The 25,793-nt window shown below is 41.2% G+C and overlaps 1 protein-coding gene across 13 annotated transcripts in view; it reads right to left on the reverse strand.

Moving 5' to 3' along the window:
* Stau2 (staufen double-stranded RNA binding protein 2) overlaps positions 1-25,793 on the reverse strand; it is a 281,249-nt gene that overhangs the window by 157,479 nt on the left and 97,977 nt on the right. For all 13 annotated transcript variants that reach the window (XM_015993567.3, XM_076563754.1, XM_076563758.1 and 10 more), the window contains 4 exons: positions 16,338-16,497; positions 15,044-15,151; positions 11,670-11,882; positions 3,617-3,754 (listed from right to left, as the gene is read on the reverse strand). In XM_015993567.3, the coding sequence (XP_015849053.2) occupies positions 3,617-3,754; positions 11,670-11,882; positions 15,044-15,151; positions 16,338-16,497 (619 nt within the window). The remainder of the gene's footprint in view (positions 1-3,616; positions 3,755-11,669; positions 11,883-15,043; positions 15,152-16,337; positions 16,498-25,793) is intronic.

The following is a 25,793-nucleotide window of genomic DNA, read 5'->3' on the forward strand; positions in this document are numbered from 1 at the left end:
CCATTATGAGTAGTGTCACCCCTGGGCTGGCGGTCCTGGGTTCTATAAGAAAGCAGGCTGAGCAGCAAAATAGAAATTTAAACATAAATATGCAGATGATATAGTACAGAAATGTACTCCCGAGGGATTTTAGTCGGCGGCCTGAATGACGGTCATTGTGGCACATGAAACCACAGATGTGCTCACAGCAGAGCTGCTGTCAAGCTATGCAGTGCAAACGTGGAGTGTGTGGAAACAGGTCACTGCTTTCCTCCCAAGTGGGAAGGTCCAGCTGATGCCAGTTGGCAGCCTTCTGTGGACGGCACTGGGAAGCAGGGACACTCTCAGCCGTTCCTTGAAGCAGCATGAACTCACAGTCCGTGCTCTATCAGTGTTGGCCTGACCCTGACCTCCACACAGCCCTAAGGAAGCTGTGTTCTCACCCTCAGCTAGTCCCTCCTAATACCTGCTGTTTTTCTCGGGCTTGGCCTGTTCCCAGACTCACCAGCCCTTACTCTGTTCTGGAACGACTGTTGGTGAGAAGATAGGCCAGCTGCGTCAAAAGCCTCCTCCGCTTCTCTGGGGGTCAAAAGGCTCACCAGAGTAAACAGAAACTTTCATCTGCTTTCACACACTACACACACCTCACTGGACGTCCTTCAGTTCCCCTGCCCCAGCCCCACATCTCATCTCTGCAGGCCTGCTGCCTTTAGACCCAGGCTCCTGCCTCTGGACTTGACTGCAATGCTGGTCCTCTCCTGGCACCAACTGTTCATGTGTTTGCCAGCTTTCCACCTGACCTATCCCGATCTTTTCTAGAGACTTCGTTCCTTCCTAACAGGTGCTTCCTGACTCACGGTCCCTCCTCACCCAACTGTCTGTGAGCAGTTAATTCAGTAGTCTGAGCTGTTATCCCAGAGTAATCCAATGCTCAAAGGTCACACTGCTGAGTGACCCTCATTCCTTGCCACCAAACACAACGCTCACTCAAAGAACCTCTTGATTATAAAAGTAAAAATGCACATGAGTCATCTTCCTACAGAGCTCACAGATTGTATAAGATTACAAATAAGATTTTACATTAAAATATTAATGTCTGAGCAAAGCAGCTCTCTACTATGCTGCAGATATAAGATGGTCAGATTTTTGTCTTTAATCATCTATATGAGCTGAACCCTCAACGATAACTAAGAAATAAAAAAGTTCAGAAATAGCATTGAAAATTTCATTGTCTTTCACTGAGACTGAAGAAATTTGCTTTATATATTTTTAATAACTTGGAGATCTTAATCAAAAAGTGTAAAAGTTAGTATGATTCATGATAATACAGTATATTCATATGTAATTTAGTTATTATTTTCTGTTTGAAAATTAAAACCTCTCTCCAAAACAAATGAAAAGAGTTTTTATTCCTCAGATTCATCAGCCCTTGTATACAAAAAGAAATTTACTCTGAAAAGCTACACATGGTGGCATATGCCTGAAATCGAGAGGACAAGGAGTTCAAAGTCATCCTTGGCTACATGGTGAGTTCAGGGCCAGCTTAGGCTACATGAGTCTCTGTCACAACAATACTCCTACCCTCAAGGAATAAATTTGCTTTGGAACTAACTATCCCTATAATGTCATCAAAAATTTTCTTTTCTTATTCAGTAATCAACACAAGTAACCTGTATTCATTTTGTAACATACCAACTCAGTTTGGGGAGGTATAATAGATAAAAATGAGCACATTATTCCAGCTATCTTTCTTCTACGTTCAATTATACCATGATAATACTGTGTAATGAGTTGATACAAAAGCCTTTCCTTTAATAAGGTTGTTATAATATTGCAATGACTCTACTGGAGCGTCTAGGGTGAGGGCGACACGATCTGAATCCAGTGGGAAAGCATGCAGAAGCATAGCCAAATGTCCCTGTTTGAATGTATAAGACTACTATAAAATGGGAGCTAGCCAAAGATACTCTGACCTCCTCTCTCAAAGTGGGTATTCAATACACTCCATGGAAAAGGAACTGTAACACAACCCAAAGCAGATTATATCCAAATATGTGTCTGTAGTTTGAACCTTTGGTATTTACAAAACAGATCCTTGCGTTCTTAAGAGCTATGAATGTAACAGCCAAAACAATTAATACATTCTACTTAGTGAAAATGCTAGGGCAGCCTCCGAGTCCTAATGATACTGAGACACCGTGGTTTACAAACCACAGGAAAATCCCTAACTTTGAACTTGAGGTTTCCAGAAGCCTGACAGGAAAGCAACAACTACTTGGTAAATGTTTGTTAGAGCCCCAATACTCATCAATACTTGGCATCATATACATACAGAAGTGCAAACTTAGCTATGTGTGGGTAGTTAATCAATACAAGGTTCCATATTTGGATTTTGAGATATCTGATATATAGTCAACATTTAGTAAATAGTTGTTGATTTTATCTGTATTGTATGAAAGGTAAGATCCTTGAGTTTGACCATAAGTTTCTCTCATAAGAGAAATTTTATGTTCAAACACAATAAAGAAAATTTAAGTACACACTGGTTATTAGATTCTTCTAATGAATATTACTGTAAGAAAAAATAATATAATTTTTCAGAGCAATGGACTAGGTTAAGTCTAAAACAACAAGGTTAGAAGTTAGCTTTAAAATTTCTATAAAGGCATAAAGAAATCAAGAGGAAAGTGAGAAGTCACAGCTGAATCCAGTGTGGCAAAGATCTTACCTGCTGTATGGGGTTCAGGATACTATTTTCTTCCCACCTTTCAATATCCTTTTAAAGATGTATTTTATTTTTAAGTGTGTGTATATGTGTGTATGCGCGTGCATCTGTACTTGTCTCTGTGTACGTATATGACTACAAATATAGGTGCTCAAAGAGACCAGGGGTGTCTGAGAACCCCTGCCCCCTGGAGCTGGAGTTAGAGGCAGTCGTGAACTGCCTATTGCGATGTTATGAACTACCTGATGGAGTGTTAAGGGCTGAACTTGTTAAGAGCTCCCCTGCAAGAGGAGTAAACACTCTTAACCACTTAGCCATTTCACCAGCCTGGATATGTTTCTTAGTAAAAAATCAGCGTATGGAGTGAACTGGCCATCACAGAAGGGTCCGGCCACGCTGGCAAAGCACAAGACAACTTGGGTACTTGACCTCACTCCTAGCTCATACCGAGCAACCAGTCTTCAAGTCTCTTGGTCAGCTGGCCAGGCCAGACGCTCTAACTTTCCAGAGAGCTCCATAACCTTATGCCCTTGGCCCATTTCCATCCCCTACATCTACCCTTCTTATTTTGTTTCTAATGCCCTTTGTCTCCGAACATAATAGTTAGTCACCCTGGCTTTAAAATGCAACATGAAAAGTTAAAAGACAGACATTAAATGATAAACTGTGGTAAATAACCCATGTGAACTCACAGGCCCTTCCAAATCTCATGTTGTCTATCTAACACGTCCTTGACACCAGCAAGTTTCCAAGTTGATAGGTAAGCCTAAAAAGAATGAATACTCTACAGTGTAAACATAGTTGCACATCCTTCCAAGGCCCGGCCTGACTTCACCACATCACTGCGCCACCCTGGGAACGCCTCAGTTTTTCATTGATTTCAGAAACACTGACTAAGAAGGCTGAAAATACCTGCATCACAAACTCTCGACGTCGAGGCAGTCCTCGTTCTGAAAGTAGAACGTAATCAGGCTCCTTCTCCTTTCTGGCCTGCTGGATTTGGGCCAGGCGGCTGATGGGGTTCATCCCTTGACCATACTCAGGTCCAGCCTAGAAAAATAATTTAGGAAAACTTTCAGCATCTTGATTGCAAAACTTATTAGACCATAGAAAAAGCAGCGGTTCTCCACTGCATCCCTGGCCCACCAAAACTGACTGGAAGGGATAAATCAGAGTCACTGAGAAGATTTGCAACTGAACTTTGTAAAATGGACCCAACATTTAGTCTTCCATGGGATTGAGGTTCAGAGATAACAGAGATAAGCCAGATTGCTTATGTTTTAAACCTGGATGAATCTCTTCAGGGTGCAAGGATCACTCACAAATAGCAATAGAAAAAAGAACAGGACAGGGTAAGACATGAACTGTGAGCAGATACTTGCAACATGTAACTTTAAAAAGATGGATCTAAGCCGGGCGGTGGTGGCGCACACCTTTAATCCCAGCACTCGGGAGTCGGGAGGCAGAGGCAGGCGGATCTCCGTGAGTTCCAGGCCAGCCTGGGCTACCAAGTGAGTCCCAGGAAAGGCGCAAAGCTACACAGAGAAACCCTGTCTCGAAAAACCAAAAAAAAAAAAAAAAAGATGGATCTAGGCTCCAAAACATACTTTTAGAAACTCCTAAAAAATTAAGAAAAAGAAGATAGGTAAAAAGTGATGAACTGATGTATCACAAGAATGAAAATGGAAAGAAAGACCAGTCAGCTTCATTAGAACTTGACAAATGCATATTAAAACCATGGTAAAGTATGAATATAACCCATCTGCTTGGGAAACTTGAGAAGTACAACAGCCCCACCAGGTGTGCTGGATAGTTTTATGTCAACTGACGCAAGCTCAAGTCATCTGAGAGGAGGGAACCTCAATAGAGAAAATGCCTCCATAAAGTCTGGCCATAGGCAAGCCTGTAGGGCATTTTCTTAATTAGTGATTGATGTGGGAGGACCCAGCCTATGCGGCTGGTGGTCCTGGGTTTTATAAGAAAGCAGATGGAACAAGCCATGATGAACAAGCAGAAAGCAGCACCTCTCCATGGCCTCTGCATCAGTTCCTGCCTCCAGGTTCCTGGCCTGCTTGAGTCCTGTCCTGACTTCCTTTGATGATGAACTGTGATGTGGAAGCATAAGCTGAATAAGCCCTTGCCTCCCCAAGTTGCTTTTGATCATGGTGTTTCATCACAGCAATAGCAACCCTAACTGAGACAGAAGAGGAATGGAAGAAGCTTGCAGCAGACAGGAGGAGAGCAGAAGGCGGTAGCTTACTATGTTGCGAGGCTGGCCTTGAACTCCTGAACTGAAAATAGTCCTGAGGAGCCCAAACTATAGAGTACATTGCTACCTGACTGACAAGAAGCACAGCAGGAGGGGTGGGGAGCGCTAGAGAAATGTTTAGGTAAGGGATCCACAGGATCTGATGATTTACTGGACACAAGGATAAAAAGAAATCTCAGTGTCAGATGGTTGGTGCTGCCAGCCACTAGATGGAGAAAGATGTACCAGGGAGCATGATAAACTCTGGACAGTGAATCCAAGGTGCCTGTGAATTGTTAAGCAACCATGTGGAGCACATGGTGTAGACCACAGCAGCACACTGGGGAGTCATTTCTCTAAAGGCTGAACTGAACCACTGGGTGTAACGGAGAAACCAGGACAGATCGAAAGGCTGCAAACCCAGAGCCAGCGAAGCGGCTCAGTGGGTAGAGCACCTGCTGCTCACGCTGGAGGCCCCGAGTTCGGCCACCAGAACCCAACGGCGGGGAAAGAAAGAGCGGAATCCTCCAATGTCCTCTGCCCTCCACATACGTGCACACGCAAACACAAAGTAAGTAAACCTTTTAAAAAGACGTAAACTTCACAAGCACACTCGTTAGGCTGGACGTGAGAGAGCAATGGAGATGGTTAGCTGCTGGTCAAGTCTACCACAGCCAAAACTACAGGTCCAATAAATTAGAAGGGGTCACTCGCAAAGTGTAAGTGACCAGATTAGAGAAATGGGGAGGGGTTAAGTAAAAAAGGAGGGAAAGGTAAAATAACAGTAAGACTGTCTAAAAACGTTGTAAGGAATCATACTACTAACTACAACAAAAACTGTGACAAATGTAAGTCTGTGTATAAATGGAATCTTCACATGTGGGCTCACAGCATTCCTTCCACAAGCCAAAGCCTAGCTAATGAAATCCCAACCCCAGGCAGGAGAAGCCCTCTTCCGAGTTGGTGGTCAGGGTTGTCAGAGACGCCCCAAATGACAGTCTAGTGCTACTGCCCTTGGCTGCCGACCAGAGGGGGAAAGGAAGTCCCTGTTGCTGAGGACACCATGCATTGCAGACACAGGGTTCAGAGGCTCTTGGGCTGGATCTGACCTAAAAGCCTCCTCCAAGGCCCAGCTTTCATATTACCAGAAGGCACCATGCGAGCTTCCAGAGGGTGACAACCAACAGTCCTACCCAGCTATGATGCCTATGAATCACATCCAATATCAGCACGGCACAATAACTCTCAGGGTGTAGTGGCGGCTCACATACCTTGGAGGTAACCAATAGCTCTCTAACTGGACTTCAGATCTCTCAACAAGAGAAAACTCATGCCTGGTACTGGAAACCCAGCCAGCTGCCCAGGGTTAGGGAAGTCATGGATCTTGGAGAGCCTACCGCCACCACTTTACTAAACCAGCACGCTCCCTAACTACACTCTAAAGATCGGTCCTACACCACAGGTAAGTGCAGTCCTCAGCCCTCAGCCAGGAAACTTCTCTTTGCAACAGATGGAGACCATTACAGAAAATGGTCTACACCACAACCAATCAGAAAACACATTGTGGAGCTCGATCTCAATAGATAATCTACAAAACAACTCCTGCACGCCAGGCTCAGGGAACACCCAAGGCAGAAAAGAGGGCCGAAAATTCTAAGAGCTACAGGATCAGGGAGTTTGCTGTGAGGTTGAGTCTCCTAGTAATGTCAGAAGCACCTATAAAGTCTCACTAACATGGCTCCTAAACATGAACTGAACACAAACAACATGCCAAAGTAGATGGAGAAAGACCATGAGGCCTCAACCCTATCCAAAGAAGTACAGGCAACTAAGGAAAGCTGAGACTGGGAGAAACAGTTTTCCCCAGGGAAGAGTGTACTAATTGGTTATCCAATGCCAAGTGGCCAGCCCTGAAACTATACACATGCAAGTAACATTATACAGGTTGAGGAGGTTAGATTTAGGAGAATATATATATGTATGCATGTATATACATGTATATATGTGTGTGTGTATACACGTGCATGTGTGTATGTATATGCATGTGGCAACAACTAATGAAAAAAGAGGCCATGAATTTAAAAGAGAACAAGAAGGGTATAAGGGAGTGTATGGAGGGAGGAAGAAGGAAGGAGGAAATGGTATAATTATATTGTAATCTCAAAAAGGAAAGAAAAGGCTTTGGAAAAGAGAGACAGTGAAAATGCCAAGTACAGACCATACCTAAGAAGCCCCAGTGAGCTCCCAACCAAAAAGTTAAGAAGCAGCTGTGGCACTTAGCGTTGCCACCACACGTGAAGACGCTCACGTCAATCTGTGCTTCCAACAGGAGGCTGCCTGTAATGTCCTTAGACCTGTTGCTTCTCAGGCTCTTCTAAGGACGTCTCTATGTCCCAGAGAAACAACCATTGATATGGATTTTAGTGACAATGAACCATACGCATTAATAAAAAAGGTAAAGGAAGGAATCTGAGAACATTATTAGTGGCTTGATTCCTTTCTTGACTGAGATTACTATGCCCATGACAGTTAAGTTATTATATAAGTCTAGATTATCCTAAACGCCAGTAAGGTATCCTTATAAAAACTAGGTCCAGAAAATTTATCTCCAGTACTGGGAAGCCTCCTTTGAAATCTTATCTTAAAGAAGACATTAAAAACATAAAAACCCAAAGAGATCATCTGATAAACTGTACATGTTAAGAGGGTGACTCTATAAATCATCTTTAAATCCAAAAGGAGTTCACAATTAACCAGTTTCCAATCGACACTGTAAGTAGAAATAACTCGATCTGAAACCTGACTCTGGGGTGGAAACCTGTGTTCCTGAAACACAAATGGCCTCCTCTGTATGACAGCATGATACATCACAGAAACGTTAGGGGTAATGAGACAATGTGATGGTTTTTATTATTTTAAGTAAAATGAAGGTAACTCATCACAGATCTTCTTTACTTCTTCTGAACAAAAGGAGTCATACATCCCAGATGAGTAAAATATATAAAAACATGAGGAAAAAAATAAAAACTCAAGATAATATTCCAAATAAATCTTTTTATTGGCCTACAATATAATTATATTTAAAATCATCTAGATTCCAGCTCATTATAAGAACTTCCTTTCTCAAAATAGCAGCCTACATTTCAGAAAATCTCCAGGTTTTATTTTACATAAGACAGATATAGCACAAGTAATTCCAAGTGTGATGTATGCAAGGAAGAATGCAGGGTGGTTATCCAGTCTAGAGTGAGAGGCTCGGAGAACATTCCAGAATAACATGCTTTTAAATATTTTAAAGGCACTATTTTCCCTATCCCTAGGATCTGGAAGATAACTTTCTAACAACTGTTTTTCAGTGGCTATAGCTAACACAGGAATTAGATTTATACATCATTTTGGAAATGTATGTATCTTTATCTAGCTTAACAGCTTAATATTCTCAGTTTATTACAAGTGACCTGAGTTTAATGGATACTGTGATCAATCTTATGTGATCATTTTGATATAAGCACTTTTCTGTCATAGAAAAGCTAGAGACTATATTAGGGATTTTTTTTTTTGATAGATCATGTGACTAGACAGCGTCAGATAATAGACCATCTTAATATTTGAGTAATTATTATATAAGTAACTTAAAAATATTTCATGATTACTAATGCATTCTGTGCAGTGCTTCAGCAAAGACAATCCTACAAAGCAAGAACAAGTATTATCCACACTTGATTAGAAACACGACACAACTTGCTTAGGCCAGGAAGTCACCCTCAAAACGGACTGCAAAGTCTGCACTCATAATAGCTACACCCTGCTCTCTGCAGGGTGCACCCAGAACCACCGTGGCTCATGATCAGTGGATCCATGTGCCATTTGTTTTTCCCATTTATCTCTACCTTACGTAACACACGGAATGCACACCTTACATTTTCTTCTCAGTGAAACAAACTCAGTTTTTATAGAAAAAGAACAGGTTGTTACGTATTGTTGTATAATGTATGTATTTTCAAATAAAGCAGAGACACAAAGGTGAAAACCCCATAAGAATATACAAAGTGTATCCCTGCACAATTCAAACAACAGAAACTCATCCATGATGAGTTAATTATCTGTAGTCCTTGATTCAAACATGCATGTGCCTGTGTGTGACAAGTGAGCTGAGTTAGGAACGGAAATAGTAGCAATCGGAGGCTTTCTCTAGCAGTAGAGAACTTCAGTTCACTCCTGTCATCTACCCTGAGCATTTGACACCGTCTGTCTGTACTAAACACTACGTTATATACCCTCAACTCAACTCTGCCCTTCTTTTTTTTTAGCTTTTTAATGTAAATCAAAGATGACCCAATAAAAGAGTTGGTTACAACACCTTGAAGAGCTGTCTGTTCTGCATTCTTCCTTGGCAAGGTTGGGGAATGAATGGAAACAAAACAAATACATTGATCTCGGAGGTCTACCCTGAGGAGTAAGCATGACAAAGCACACACAGCATGGGACAGAGTCAGTTTTCCCGTGAGGCGTCTGTCATCCCTGCTGCATTATTACACGATTATTGTCCTGTCCTGTACAGTTTATGACATCTGAAGAAGTGACAGTGCAGCAGTGCTAGCCATGCGGCTGCGGCTGTGGCTGCTGCGGCTGCTGCTGCTGCTAACACGGGATCAGAGCACTTCCAGCTACTCCACAAGATGGCCAAACAGAAATGAGCAAATTTTCTGAGCATGCTTTGTAAAGCCTTACTTAGAAAATGAGAATCCGTGGCTGGGAGATAGCTCAGAAGAGAAAATGCTTGCTGCCCATTGTTGTGGGATATTCCTTTACATGGTGTGAAGATGCGTCACTGTGACTGGTTTAAAAAAGAGCCGAAGGGCCATTAGCTAGGCAGGAAGAGGTTAAGTGGGACTTCTGGGGACAGAGAGCTCTGTGAAGAAGAAAGGCAGAGTCGCCAGCCAGATGTTGAGGAAGCAGGATGGGCACTACAGAGTAAAGGTAAATGAGCCATGTAAAAGAATGCAGATAAAAAGATAAAGTTCATTTAAGTTGTAAGAGCTAATGGGACAAGCCTAAGTTAAGGTCAAGCTTTCATAATTAATAATAAGTCTCCTGTGGTGATATTTTCTTTGTGCACCCCAATAAAGCTTATCTGGGGATCAGAGGAAAAAGCCAGCTACTATATTAAACATAGAAGTAAGGAAATGGTAGCACACGCCTTTAATCGTGTGCTACCATTTCCTTACTTCTATGCATTCGGGAGGCAGAGATCCATCTGGATCTCTGTGGAAACAAAGCCAGGTGTGGTGGAACATGCCTTTAATCCCAGTGCTAGTTAACCATAGAGGTCTGGAGAGCCGGACAGACAGGAAGTAATACAGCTGGGCAGAAAAAGGAAGTGATGAAGCTAGGCATAAAGAGGAAGTAAGATGGCAGGGCACAGAAAGGTATATAGGCATGAATATAGAGGAAGCAGCTCTCTCTGGAGGCTGAGGAGCTGATAAGGTGAGGTTGGCTGTGGTTTGTTCTATCCTTCTAATCTCTTCAGTTTTCACCCCAATATCTGGCTCCAGGTTTTTGTTTTATTAATAAGACCATTTAGCAATTTGTGTTATAGTCTTCATGTCATTTTTTGTGAGCTGGCAGCCCAAAAAGAAAAATCTGTTTACAGTCCGTGTATGTGGACCACAGTGGTCTCTGGCACACACAAAAATACCTAGTAGCATGGTAGCCTGCCTATAATCCCAGTATGTAATGGCAGAGATTGAGTATTCCCCAAAGCAGGATGGCTAGCTGAATTGGTGAACTCTGGGTTTAACTGAGAGTCTCTGCCTCAAAAAATAAATGGAGAATGATCAAGGAAGATACCCAAGGTTGACTTCAGGCCTGAACACACACACACACACACACACACACACACACACACACACACACACACACACACGCACAGATGCACACTTGCCCACATACATGCAAACACACACATCATACACACACGTATGCACATCACACACAAAATAAAATAAAATGAGGGATAATGTCATCTACTTTACATGGTCATGATGAGAATACTAAAGGGGACACAAATGGATACTAAGAAAGAAAAATACATAAAGGATTAAATTATCATTAATTTATCGTCACGTGTTCTACATCTTGATTTAGAATGGTATACAGGAAAGAGAAGGTGGGGGTAGAAGCAGGGGGTAGAAGCAGGGAGAGATGGAGGGGGACAGAAAGGAGGGGGAAAAAGATTGAAGTTATTTTTTTTGCACTGGTTCAGGGATCTGTCCTAAGAAACCTGTGTCAACAGCCTATAGCCAGTATACTATGGTCACATGTCACTTAACAATGGAGATGCATTCTGAGAAAATGTCATTACATGATTTTTGTTTTTATGTAAACATCACAGCGTACTTACATAAACCTAGATGATATAGTCTTCTACACACTTAGGCTGTGTGGTGGAACAACTGTTCCTAGGCTATAAACCTTTATGGCATATTACTAGAAACTTAAGGCAACTCTAACTCAGTGGTGTTTGCAATATTCAAACTATATAAATACATGTAAACATAGACAAGTATAATAAAAATGCTATAATTTTCCTGCTCCATTAGGACTGTATAGGACAAAAACCACACATGTGATCTATTTTGACCAAAAATACCATACTGTGGCCCATCACTACAGTAATTAAGTAAAAGAAATGGGTATTTACAAGTATATGCTTACCTTTACTATTGTTTTAGGACGTTTTTTAAAAAATAGTTTTGGCTTCTCTACCACAGGAAGAGGTGGGAGTTTTTTAAGCTCCTGTAAGACAGTGGTTGCTGCACGCTTCTTGGACAGTTTTTTACTATTTCCCTCTCCTTCTGCAGAAAATTCTCCCACTGACACCCGGGTAACAAAACTCTTCATATGTGGTGGTCCGCTTTCTTTAATAACCTATTAAATGCAAGTAGAACATCAATCAACACACCAGCATTTGTGTTTAACAGCATGAATCTTTCTTAACAGTCTCTCCAACTAATCTGAAGAACCATTCGAAATGACAGCATCTTTTAAAGATAGCTATTCTAAAGTCTGATATCAGCAATGTTCATGTAAAAGATTTCTGATTCTTAATTTACCAAAGGTGAAAGAAATCTTCACAAGCATGTCATTTACAGTCAGTTATGATTCCCCATATCTTACAGAACACAAAGTTAAGAGTGTAGAGCATGCCATATTAGCTATGATTCCAAACTAGATCAGCCATCTAGAGTGAGAATAACATCATGACATATATATCTAATGTTGTCCTCCATAAGGGTAAAACACCAGAGGTCAAAAACGATGTCTTATCATTTAGAAGATGAAGTCTTATCATACAATAGCACATTTTATAGTACCACATATATGATTATGATTCTATAAGATCATAATGGAGCAGAAAGATTGCATAGCATTTTAGTTTACATATATTTAAATATTTCAAACACCATTGAGTTATGAAGCATCCTCCTGCGGTAGACTTTCAAAAAGAGAAAAATGAAGAAAATTAACCTCCTGTTAGAGACCTCAAACACTATTTTCATAAGGGAATTTAAACTCTTGGGAATTCTGGTGAGGTGGTCTGAGATGGTACACTGATAGACCATAAAAATGTGTAGGTTTTCAATGTAAAGAATTATGGAACTTTGAACTAGGAATCTTCTTGAACTATTCAATATGTTCTTACATTTAAACTATGCCACCTTGTAGAGAGGAGATGGATGCCAAGTGCTGAATACTCAAAATCCCAGTTTCCTTTAAAGTTCTGACCCAAGGAACATACAGTATTTGGTTTACCACTTACTTGGGATTTTATCTTCTAGTCTTGGAATCCAATTAGGAAAAGGAATTACAAACAACATGGTATCTTAGAACCCAGCAATAGTAAAATAAGGAATTAGTTGTAAATATACTTTCCAAGTAACTTAAGTTTACTAATTTAGACACCAACTGCTCATTTTTACCATTCTGAGGTACATGCTTACTAATTATAAAAGTAGTTTACTGGGCTGGGGAGACGGCCCAGTCAGGAAGGGTGCCTGCTGTGTAAGCACGGGGACCCGAGTTCGGATCTCTCGCGTCCATGTAAAAGCCAGGCACTGCTGCACACATCTGTAAATCCAACACTGAGTGATGCGAACACAGGCAGATCGCTGGCACTCGCTGGCCAGCCAGCCAAGCCAAGCTCTGGTTTCAGTGAAAGATCTTTGTCCAAAAATTGAGGTAGAGGAAGGTCCCGGGCTCATTTCTGAGTTTTGGCTCCACCCCTTCCTCTGTTCTAGAAGGCACAGAATGATTTGAGCTATGTCAGCCTCCAGGTTGAGAGAGAGCATGGGTGTGTGCACACACACAGGCATCACACATACAGAAAAAGGGCGCACTGACTCAACGGGGATCCTGGATGTTTAGCCTCTTATTGCTCACATGAGATCATCAGAGTGTGAACATCAATACTCTATGCCATAACATAGAGATGTGCAAAGGACTTCTATGACTTATAAAATTGCCTTTCTATTCATTTTAGTCTTTAAAAGACCCCACACTACAATGAGTTTTGGGTATGTGTTGAACACTTTTGGTCGGCTTCACAAGTTTTCCAGTGATTTCATGTTGGAATCAGACTGTTGTGGGGGCCCAAATTACTCAAGGTCAGAGAATCTGAGCTTGCTTTACCCAGCAGGGTTGCATAAGGGGATGATTTGACCAAGGGCGTGGTTACCAGGTGTTTGGAAGAGTCTACACTGGGATGGATCTAGCAATGGGGAGGTCTTTTGCCTCATCCCTTGACATTGTTATAAAAAGCCCTTTTGAATAAAGTTCTGGGCCTTTGGGTATTGACCCAGATACTCCCAAAGCTGTCCTGTGTTTGTCTTTCTTCTTGTTGGCTAGGCCTATCATTCTATCTGATATTTTCCTCTCTCTCTCTCTCTCTCTCTCTCTCTCTCTCTCTCTCTCTCTCTCTCTCTCTCTCTCTCTCTCTCTCTCTTCTCCCTCTCTCTTTCTCGGTTTTTCAAGACAGGGTTTCTCTGTGTAGCTTTACGCCTTTCCTGGATCTCGCTCTATAGACGAGGCTGGCCTCGAACTCACAGAGATCCACCTGCCTCTGCCTCCTGAGTGCTGGGATTAAAGGCGTGCGCCACCACTGCCCAGCTTCTGATATTTTCTTATCCCTCTCTCCTCAAGAGTACCCAGAGTAAAGTGGGGGCAGGTCCCCACAGTCTGTCAAGTACTTTTTCTTCCTAATTTCTGTCAACCTGCTACAGGCCAAGAAGCCAGGTCATATGACTTGTCAGAGTTGTGTTCCAGAAGAAAGCAGTTTCTCCGTCCTGTGCTCCTGTCAATGAGCACAATCCCCAGAAGGTAATGCTGTAAACCTGAAGGAGAATTCTCTCCACAGTTTGAGCTTATTTCCTCATTCCTGCCTACTTTCCAAACATGAGCTTCAAAGTTAGTCATTTCTTAAATGGAAAGCATTATAAAATTATTTCTAAGGTTTTCTCTTTTTAAAAATTTCATACACTTTTATAAATGTTTAGTTTATACACATTTCATTGTAGAAATCTATATCATTTCTCTTCAGTGATTTGCCAGTTGATGTTAAGACATATTCTGGAACTAGTTTAGTCCTAGAGTTACATATTTAGCATGTGCCAAGGTCCTGGGTATGATTTCCTAGCATCTCCCCCAAAACAGGTCAAACATGTTTTGACCTCCATAAAGTTAAAAGGAATTGGATATTAGCATAGGATCACTAAACACTAACTTGACCCACACCTTGAATTAAGTAGGATTAAAAATTAATGATAAATAAAACACCAAATCCTATAGATTAACAGAAATTATGATCAGAAAACAAATTTTACAGTCAAAACTGAAATGTCATATACAAAAGATAGCCTAGTACAGAAAAGACAGGAAGACCCACAATATTCATAACACTACAATAATTTCTATTTCTCTGGGGCATAAATCATTCCATGGTAATGGATCTCAACACAAGAAGCATGTGCATTCATCAGACAATCTAGGACATCATTTAACTTGTTTAAATAATCACAGAAAGGCACACATACCTCAAAACTGACAGGCATATTTCTCTTCAGAGCGATTTCAAACACTAAGCTTATTTCAGACTTATTGGCATCTTTGTCATCATCCATCTCTTTTCCTGATTCACCATTCTAAGTCACAGGAAACAAAACAAAACAGGGTAACAACGGAGCCAGACATCACACCAGCCTTCAGACTCGTCTGCAATCAGGTAGGTCTAGCTAAAGTTCGAAATAGCAGACATGGGCACACACACTGGATTCTCCCGGAATTCTCGCGAGTCAAGGCTGTGCTGAGTTGGAAAGTCTTCTCCCCGGCCACACATTCTTTCGACCCCACTCTTCTACTGCAGAGCTGCAACCTGCCTCACTCCCCAGCTGTTGCTCTAACACGACCCATGGGCTTCCATAACGGACAAGAGCATAGGATGCAAACCAAGAAATGGGAACTGTGTCTGGACTAGCTAGCATCATTCACTTATTCACTTATGCAACACATAGTTCTGGAGGGTCTCATCTGTGCTGAACAAAGTATGTGTGAGATAAGGGAATAAAGGGACAACTCTTGCTATCAGGAAGCTCACAATCTAATCAAAAATGGTTAACAGTTGTCATGAACAGTTGCACCAGCAGAGAAACATATATGCCTACCATTATAACAAATTTCAAAGAAAGAAGACTACCGTGTTTGGAGAAAGGATAATCTAGGAGGGTGAACTGTAAGGTTTGAATAATCCAGCAGAAAAGGATAAAACACTAGCTATACTATAGGAAATGTCTGAACTAGAGATATTATTGAAGTCAATGGAGAAAGTAGATGAAACCATAAGAATGGGTAAAATTACCCAAGAACAGTCTTAGCATTCTAATTTACAAACTACAGTAGAGCTCCAAAATCTCAAACAATCTCCTCCTCTTTACATCGTTGACCTCAGGCTGGGGTCACGGCTCGCCTGGGAGAGTGCCTGTCACTAAAGCGTTGGCCTACCTTCCTTGACCTCAGGTTAACACAATGCAATCGCTGCCCAATACAAGGCACATTAAATGTAAGGCAAATGAATGTTACGTCCATCCTTATACACATGTGCTTAAATCCCATGATGCCTAGCAAGCGACTCCCCAGTGAACTGGGGTATTCCCAAAGGGATGTATGAGTTTAGTACAGTGACACGCGTGTGAGAGCAAACTATCACGGTCCTTTCCTAGCTGAACAGATGCTTTCTTTTATTACACAGTTAGTTTATTTGTCTGCTCAGTAACCGCCGCCCCCGCCCCAGAAGGCACAGGGATGAGACTGCCGCACTTGGCAGAAGCACACCTGGGGAGACTTTTCTGGAATAGGTTCATTCTGCAGCGCTTGAAGGGCTTTCATGGCAGCATTGTGTCTGGCAGCTTGGCGAGTCTTCCCTTCACCAAAGAACTCATTATTTCCTACAGTCAACTGAACATAAAAAATCTTGGGCATTGGGCAATGATACCTATAAAAAGAAAACACAAGCATTAGTTGCTGTGGAATATTATTTTAAAGTGTTACATTTGTTTATGCTGTGGAACATTTGTTTTAATGATGCAAAGATGTGTTGTATTCTTTTATGCTGCAATTGTTTAACTCTGTGAAGCTGTGTTACTGTGCCTGTCTAAAACACGTGATGGTCTAATAAAGAGCTGAATGGCCAGCAGCAAGATAGGAGAAAGGATAGGTGGGGCTTGCAGGCAGAGAGAATCAATAGAAGGAGAAAAAGAGGGATCAGGAAGCAAGAGAGGATCAAGGAAAAGAAAAGAAGGGGTCAGCCACCCAGCCACCCAGCCAGACACAAAATAAAAAGGAAAGAAAAGATATACAGAAATAGAGAGTGGCAAAAGATAGATGGGATAATTTAAGTTAAGAAAATCTGGCAAGAAACAAGCCAAGCTAAGGCCAAGAATTCATAAGGAAGAATAAGACTCTGTGTGATTTATTTGAGAGCTGGGTGGTGGGCCCCCAAGGAGCCCAAAGAGTAAAAAAAATAACCAACTACAACTAGTGGTAGCTCAATATGAGTCTATAACCACAATAACCACAAGATTATTTCACCCAAAATGTTAGCAACTATGGGATGTATTGCATATTCTCTTACTAACCCTAATACAATCTCAACCTCATAAATATATTTCTAAGGTAAAATGTGAGTCAATATAGCTATACAAATATTGTATATTGACTTCCATGAAAAATGTAACATTAAACAGAAATGAATGTAATAAAATTATCTAACTGTACCACAGAAGATTTTCTAGTGAAGTTTTAATTAGTTTTGTTAGACGAGAATGGAACAGTTTGCCACTGAGAACAGGCAGACATTGCAGAAGTTGGAGACAGGTGAGCACATTTAAGTGGCTGCATGCACACTGCTGGGCTTATAATAATGGCATACTAGAGCTATGGGGGTAGAGAGATGACTTAGTGTGATATAAAGTAATAAAGACATCACATTGACATAACAAAAACTAAAGAATTTATGCCAATTCTTTTTAAAATGTTTATATTAAACTGGCTACAGCATCTGTACATATTTCAGAAGGCAGCAACATTTCATCATGTATACAATGCACTACGATCAGATTAGGGTAACTGGCATGTGTACTACCTCAGAAATGCACCATTTCTTTGTGCTGGGAATGTTCAAAATGCCCTGTTTGAAATACTCACTTAACTCTTGTTACTCACAGCTATACTACACAAAACATATACATCATTCCTCCAACCCAATTAAATATCTTCTCATTCTCTCTTGCCCAACACCCTTTTCAGAATGTGGTAACTACTATTCTACTCTCCACTTGTCTCAAGATCAAAGTATCAGCTTTGTGATGTACGTGAGAACAAGCAGTGCTTTTCTTCTGTGCCTGGGTCATTTCACTTAACAATGTCCACCAGCTCCACCCCGTCACTGCACATGTAGCAATTCCGTTCTTTCTACGACGGAGGACACTGCACTGCTAAGTCATGCTTTCTTTAGCTCTTTTTCTCTGGGTGCCACCACCACCAGGTAAACACCATTGTCAACGGCTGATTCTGTCTGCAGTGCACAAGATCCCTCTGCTTCTACCTGTTAGGCTTCAGATGTTCCTGCTTCTTCATTCTTTAACTGGCAGAGAAAATGAACGCCATCAAAACCCCGAGACCGTCATTTCTAGACTGCATCAGAAGAAGCATCACAAAAAATTCTCATGGTTGAAAACCTACCCAGATTTGCATTTAATGAAGCTGAGGGAGCAGAGTGTAAGTAGGAAGCTGCTACTATTCGAGGGATAAGAGACTAGGAGAAGGAAGAACACATTGAGGAGAAACCACATTCGTTTCTTTGTTTTTGTTTTTCTAGACAGGTTTTTCTCTGTGTAACCCTAGTTATCCTGGAACTTGCTCTGTAGACCAGGCTGGCATGAAATTCCCAGAGGTCCACCCGCCTCTGTCTCCCAAGGGGATTAAAGATGTACACCACCATCACTGGCTTAAAAGAAATTTTAAAAATTAGGATAGATGATAAAATCTATCAACTCAACAATTACTTACAGAATGTCTTTTATGACAGGATACTGTAAAAACAAATATCATAGTAGGGAAGACAAACAGTAAGACATGTATGTAGAATATCTAGTGTGTTAGACATACAGAAACCTGGGACAGTGCATCTGAGGTACACAGAATACCAAGACATGCTCAAGTAACTAAGGAGGCCAATCTGGCTAGAGCTGCGGGGGGGGGAGGGGGGGGGAAACGCCCAGGTAAGAGGCAACCAGATTCTTCAGGCCTTCCTTTAACATCATTTTAAGGATTCACTTCGATCCTCAGAGAAATGGGTAGCCACTGTGAGCAGAAAAGACATCATCTACACCCTATTTTGGAAGATCATCTCCTATGCTGAGGGCAGACTGAAGGGGAAGGGCAGGAGAAGCAAGGGAGCTCTAACAACAGCTATGAGAGAAGCCGCAGAAGGGGACAGACAGTGCCTTAGCTTGGGCATCACAGTAGAAGAAGTCCCCGAATTCTACATGAGTTTGAAATCTAAGAACTGGTCAGAGTCACCCTGGAGCTTTAGAGGAACACTAAAGACTACACAAGGATATGGGTGTGTTGGGCGGACACCAGCAGATTTGTCAAGTGACACTTTGGAAAGTGAAGGTTTTAGGGAGGTCGGACCTCCAGCAGATTTGTCAAGTAGACAATCATAGGTATGAGTCTGGCCTCTAAGAAAAAGGTCTAAGGCAAGGATAAACTTTGGGGATACATATAGAGAATCAATACAGAGATGGCACTCAAACATGCAAGAAAAATATGAATGCTGGGGGATTCAGAGCTAACAGAAAGACCAATAAGCACACGTCCCTAACGTGGAAAAGGCGTGTTAAGAACGAGGGACTGAAGACACCCTGGGTAAAGACAAAGGAAAGTAGGACTGGGAAATATGATCACTGAATTGAGTGACCCAGCACTATGAACAGGATCAATAACATGAAAAGGCATGTTAAAGAAGGGACTGATGAGACCCTAAGTAAAGACAAAGGAAACCAGGACTGAGCAATATGATCACTGATTTGAGTGACTTAGCACTATGAACTGGATCAATTTTTATGGAATAATGGATTTGTAGTTGTAACGCTAAAAATGAAGTTTAAAAAAATCATTCCAGTGCTGGAAAATGTTTCCAAACCAAAGTCCAACTGAGGTCTTGCTTTTTTTTTTTTTTCTTTCTTGCCATGCTAGGGATTAAACCCAAGGGTTTGCATGTGGTAGACAAGTACTCTACCACCAAGTTATATCCTCAACTTGAAATCACAACATATTTTAAATGATTATTAAATATCCAAGTAGTGGTAATCTTCATACAGTCTGAGATAAAACTGGAGAGGGTCCACAATGTTAAAGTTTACTGGGCAATGGGACCAAATCAATGAAGATTTACTGAAGATGAAGATTGGTACCAAAGAGCAGATTAGCAAGGCAACAACTGAGACCCTGTGATGGAGAGACACCTGAAAAGGATCCACATGAAGGAACCTCGAGAGAGCCTGAGGCTGGACTCTGATTAACACCTACGATCAAAGCACAGGGAAGCAACAGATGGCAGAGGACAGGATAAAGAGGGTCAGAGCCAGAGAAGAGATCACAGCGTAATGTCCGGGACAGGGGGAACCAACAGTGTCCAGAGACTGGAGACACCAGAGCACAGCAGCAGAAAAAGTCACTGTTTCACACGCTAACCATCACTTGTATGGCTCACGGTTTTCTGTTCTATTTTAATAAGGTATTTTAAGTGAATATAAGTATCCTTATTTTAAATTAGGAAACATAAAAAATTAAAGAAAAAAATGACAGTAAAAGACTCTTTTTAACATCCAAAGACTTACAAAGACTTTTAAAACGCCATCTTTTTGTCCTTTGATTACAATAACTAAAGAGGGTATTGAAAGCACAACTCCCTATGACTTACTACTCATCCTTTTAATCCAAAAGTTTCAACAGACCAATATGAACAGTGTATGTAGACTGTCCTCACTCTCGTCCACATGCGTAGTTTCCCACCTCCACACAACTGTACATATTTAATTGGTTCTATAAAACTTCAAGATACACTACTTGAAATCAGAAATCAACTCCTGAACTGATCTTACATGGCAAGCTTTCCCCGTAGAGCAAATGCTTACAATTAATTATAAACTTCTGAAAACAGAGGTCCACAACTGGAATGCTAAGACCTTTAACTACAGCAGAGGGAGTGGGCGCCACTATAATCACTAAGGTCTGCTGACAATTACAAAACTCATTTTGGTTTGCCACAGAGACAAACAAAATTTCTGTTCATTATAACTTTACTGGAATATGATGTCATAACACATAACCATACTGAAACAATCTGCTGATTTTTCTGACCAAAATATTAATTGCACACTAAAGAGCCCTGGGGGCCTCTTCCTTTGGGCCATCAAATATGGCTTTATGTATGTGTATAGGCATGCATTTTGATATATATGTATATATAAATCATACCATATAAATATCAGAGGGAAAATTAAGTATATTGCATTTTTTACATAAAAAGTAAAATATCCTAGTAGTAACAACAGGAAATACCAAGACCTGATGCCTGACTTGTTTCATTCCAGTTTCCCTTCATCCTCTGGCTTAACAATGATTCTTAGTAATATACCCCACATGGTTTGAATATCTTACACATCACATCTCCTCAGAGCACCATGACAATTAAGATTAGCCAGAGCACTCTGATTAATAGCATCCAGACTGCACTACAGGAGAAATGATGAAGAATGCTTCATCAAATGGAATACTGTGTGTAGAGGTCCTTGCCCCTAAATACTTATTTCCTTGGGCAAAGAACACTTAGAGCTTATTAACTTTCAAAAGTGGTATGTTCTATTTAATGACGTTCCTTTTCCTGTTCATATTTTTTTTCAAACAGTGAACTCAATTTTGATAACGAACATTCAACATATGATGTATTTCTACAAATTAGAATATATGTAACTAAGCAGCTACAAGTCTGTGCCCAAAGCTTCGATTCCCATACTGTTACTACTGTTAAGTGATGAACCATGAAAAACCCTACCGTGCTATGATTAAATGGGCTCTTCCCACCCACAGCATCCACAGTGTGGCTCTGCCTTCATCAGGACCATTTTCTGTCCTGATGAAAATCTACACTCCGACCCCAGACTTCTGAATCAGTCTCTGCAGTTGAGGGCCCTGGGTTGCCTTGATGACTGCCTAGCTGTCGCTGAGCCAATGCACTAGGCTATCCTTGCACAAGACAGCCTTGGCCACCAGGCAGCCACCTCAAAGGAGGGGACAGAAGCAATCCTTAGTGCACACTGCTACGTCCTGTGTATCTGTTTAATCCTGGTCGCCTGGTGTGACAGCAAAGTCCTGAAGCTCACTTTGAAGGTAACAACTTTCCCCAACAGAGTTGCTGAGAGTCAAATTCAAGTCTGTCTAACTTCAGAGGTTCAAGAAAATCTTAAAGAATTCTCTAAGACCAACAAGATAACCCAGTGGGTAAAGGTGCTTGCCACCAAGCCTGAAGACTTAACTCACTCCCTGGGACCTGAATGCTGAAAGGAGAAAAACCTTTGACTTCACATACACAGGTAAACAAACAAACAAACACTGAGTGCCTAAAACTCTGCCTTATAATCTTCTAGCTCTGGCCATTTTTGTTTATCCCACCATCTCCTTAGTGGCCAGGGAAGCTAATGAATGCAAGGGTTCTAAAGGCATGTGCACTAAGAGATGCTGGCCTGTCACCACATGGCTGCTGATGCAAACAGCACTTCACAGTGACTACCTGAGCTCCCCAGCATGAAGTTCAAACACAAAGTGCTGGCAGACAGAGCCACACTGCCAAACAGCCTGGACTGTACCAAAGCTGCTTCCACGGCTGCTTCTCCACGCTTCGCTGTTCCCTACTTGGTGGGTATGTGGGGGAAGGGGAGAGAATAAACACAAAACACTGTAAATTAAAAGGCTTCCTTTTCCCTAGATACACAAGAAGTCTTCAAGACATATGAGACAATACAACAATCAAGAAAGGACACATGAGTCCTTTAAATTAATACTTCCCATCCTAATACAGTTTCTAAGCAAAGGAAAACTAGCTTCCCACGTGTTACTGTGGCAGTCTTCTACACCACATAACTTGCTGTCCTCCCTAAAGTGACTTCATTCAAAGCCTTCTTTCTCAGCTCCTTTATGTCATCTCTAAACAACAAACCCATCCGTCCTCCCTATCATCCGGCTGTTGCTTTATTTCCAGCATCTCACGTTCCTAGATATCACTTTTACAAGGTGAGAAAGATACATTCCAAACAACATTCAGACCTAAAAAATTGGAAAGTAATTACCTCATTTCATTTGGCAGTGTTACTCATAAATTTCAATACAGCTTAGACATCCATATCTCCTCTCAGGTTTATATCCAAAGCACATGAAAATGTTATCTCCTGATCTAACTGGGAGAGGCTGGGTTCTGTTTATGTATAATTCAGACTGAAAACAGAGTGCCACTCAACCTTTCTATCTCAGTTTACTACTTATCTGTAAAATATTTGCAGAACCTATGATTTAAAAATTCTAAAGGCCCAAACTTAGCACTCAAATGACACTGGATTCTTTTTACTCTTTGTATACTTTTGGCAGCTCTAACCCAAATTCTCTCCCTTTCAACAGAAAAACAACAAGTTTTATCATAAGGCTGTAAAGTAGTCTTGGCACATTTTCAAATTCTACATATATAAAATGTCTAGATAGTTCTTTCTTCACATCTATAAAATTTGAAAATACATCTTTTATAGGGTCTGAGTTTTAATTTTAAGGAATTCAAATATTAGGACTGGTTTGAAAAGATTCACAGACAAGCTGAAAGAGTTTTAAAGGAGGTGTGAGGACATTGCTCCTGTTCTGTTTGTGGAGCTCTCCTAATTATGTCTTAGGTACCTAGGAGAAACTACACAAAGAACATGAAAGAAATTCTGGGACAGGGTGTTTCAAAGCAGTTAGTTAAATGGCATGATGGCATCACAGTTTCAAGTCTTTAGCTGCACTGAAGTGAACTGGAAATGTTCTGCAGAATCAACTCAACAAAAGTAAACCTGTGTTCAATTAATTTGGTAGATTGACAGAAGGGTGAGAATTTAGGATAGGAGAGCAAGAAGACAGCAGTCGGCCTGTGTCACACCTGTCCACATAGAGGACTGTGCCGGGCAGAGGATGCTCTCGAGGCCTGCTGCTGTGAACACACCACTGGCACCCTCATGGACCACTCACACCTACTATTCTTGCCCCTTCCCTCAACTGTATCTACCTAAACCATCACGACCACATCAGTAACAGAGTTATGGCAAAAGAAGACTCTAGCCTTTCGATCATCCACGCCCCCACAAACTCCATTCCATTTAGAGATGAGGACAGGGAAAGGATGGAAACTAACCTCCCCAAGACTATTTAATATGAGCGGGCATCTGGGCTTAGCCAGGCTCACTGGTGGCCCAGGTTCAACCTCTCAACTAACCGCACAAGCATGCACTGAAAACTTTGAAGCCATGCTACCTGTGAATATAAAGACCACTCAAATCTAGCTACACTTAGGAGACCTGGCAGGTTCAGAATCTCTCTCTGAGCTAGTGTCACCAAAGGAAACACTGGGGACATTCTAAGTTGGAAACTGACTGAGAAGTTCCCCACTCCCTGTTTCTTCCTCGTCTCTCTTAGTCCACCTCTCTGAAATCTGAGCTCATAAACTGTAACTTCTCCCCTTTCCACAGTTCAGTTGGCTGGCCTATCCCCAAAGAATACTAATAGAGTGAGCGGAGGGCATTCTTGACTTGTTCCTTACTAACTGCAACACAGCTGTGGTATCTCCAGTAAGTACAACACTGGACTGGACTAGATGAAGGGGAAGGAGGGAAGGAAGAGAGAGAAAGCAAGCATTTGAACAAATGTACATCAATAAGGTATATATTCTTCAGTACCAAGAAAGTGCCCAATTGTCTGTTACTCTTTTGGGGGGCCACCACCCAGCTCCCAAACAAACCACACATGGAGGCTTATTCTTAATTACGAATGCCCAGCCTTAGTTTGGCTTGTTGCTAGCCAGCTTTCCTTAATTTATCCTGCCTACCTTTTGCCTCTGGACTCTTCCCGTTCTCTTACTCTGTGAATCTTACTCTTACTCCTTTGCTTGCTGTGTAGCTGGGTGGCTGGTCCCTGGAGTCCTCCTCCTTCTCTGGCTACTTTTCCCTCCTCCCAGATTTCTCCCTCTGTATATTCTCTCTGCCTGCCATCCCCATCTACCCTTTCTTCTGCCTTGCTATTGGCCATTCAGCTCTTTATTAGACCAGTGTTTTCAGACAGGCACAGTAATGTAGCTTCACAGAGATAAACAAATGCAACATAAACAAAAGTAACACACCTTAAATTAATATTCTACAACACCCAATTATTAAGAGTGTTGTACTTTCAAAGAACAGAATTAAAAAAAAAAAGAACAGAATTTAAAGGAAAAAATCCCATTGTGTTTTCAGCATCTGTGTAGACAGTACTGACTTTATCTTTTACCTTTCAATTAAATAAGCTTTACTGACCCACTTTCCAATACCAAAACAACTCTCCATCAAAGTATTGTGGGTTCCGTTTATCACTATTGTAGTTAGGACTGTCTCCTAATACGCATAAGTAATAATCATCAAGGCACATCCTCCTGTCTTCTACACTAGCACTGCAGAATCAGCTGCCAAGGTTATTTTCTGTGCCTTTAACAATCCGTTCCTTGTTTTACAAAGACTCAGTAAAACTTCACAGGTAATCATCTAGGCCAACCGCTTTTCTACAAGATTGTGGGTGATACTGAGTGGCTTCTTGTCCAACTAGCTATTCTTAAAATTTGACAGAAATCCAAATCTTTATCTTCTTCCAAGGTAGGTCTGGTAAATTTCTATCTCCCTACAAAACCACCCTGTCCATCCAGGTTCTAAGGTTATTTTTACCATGAGTTAATGTAGTCCTAAAGTTCTCGAGGACTTGACTTTTTTATCGCTTAAGTGACCACATACCATTCTGCCTTATCTGTGCTTCAAATCCATATTATTATTATTATTATTATTATTATTATTATTATTATTATTATTGGTTTTTTGAGACACAGGGTTTCTCTGTGTAGCTTTGCGCCTTATTATTATTATTATTATTATTATTATTGGTTTTTTGAGACACAGGGTTTCTCTG

Source organism: Peromyscus maniculatus, chromosome 2 (genome assembly GCF_049852395.1).
Source record: "Peromyscus maniculatus bairdii isolate BWxNUB_F1_BW_parent chromosome 2, HU_Pman_BW_mat_3.1, whole genome shotgun sequence".
Classification (NCBI taxonomy): Eukaryota; Metazoa; Chordata; class Mammalia; order Rodentia; family Cricetidae; genus Peromyscus; species Peromyscus maniculatus.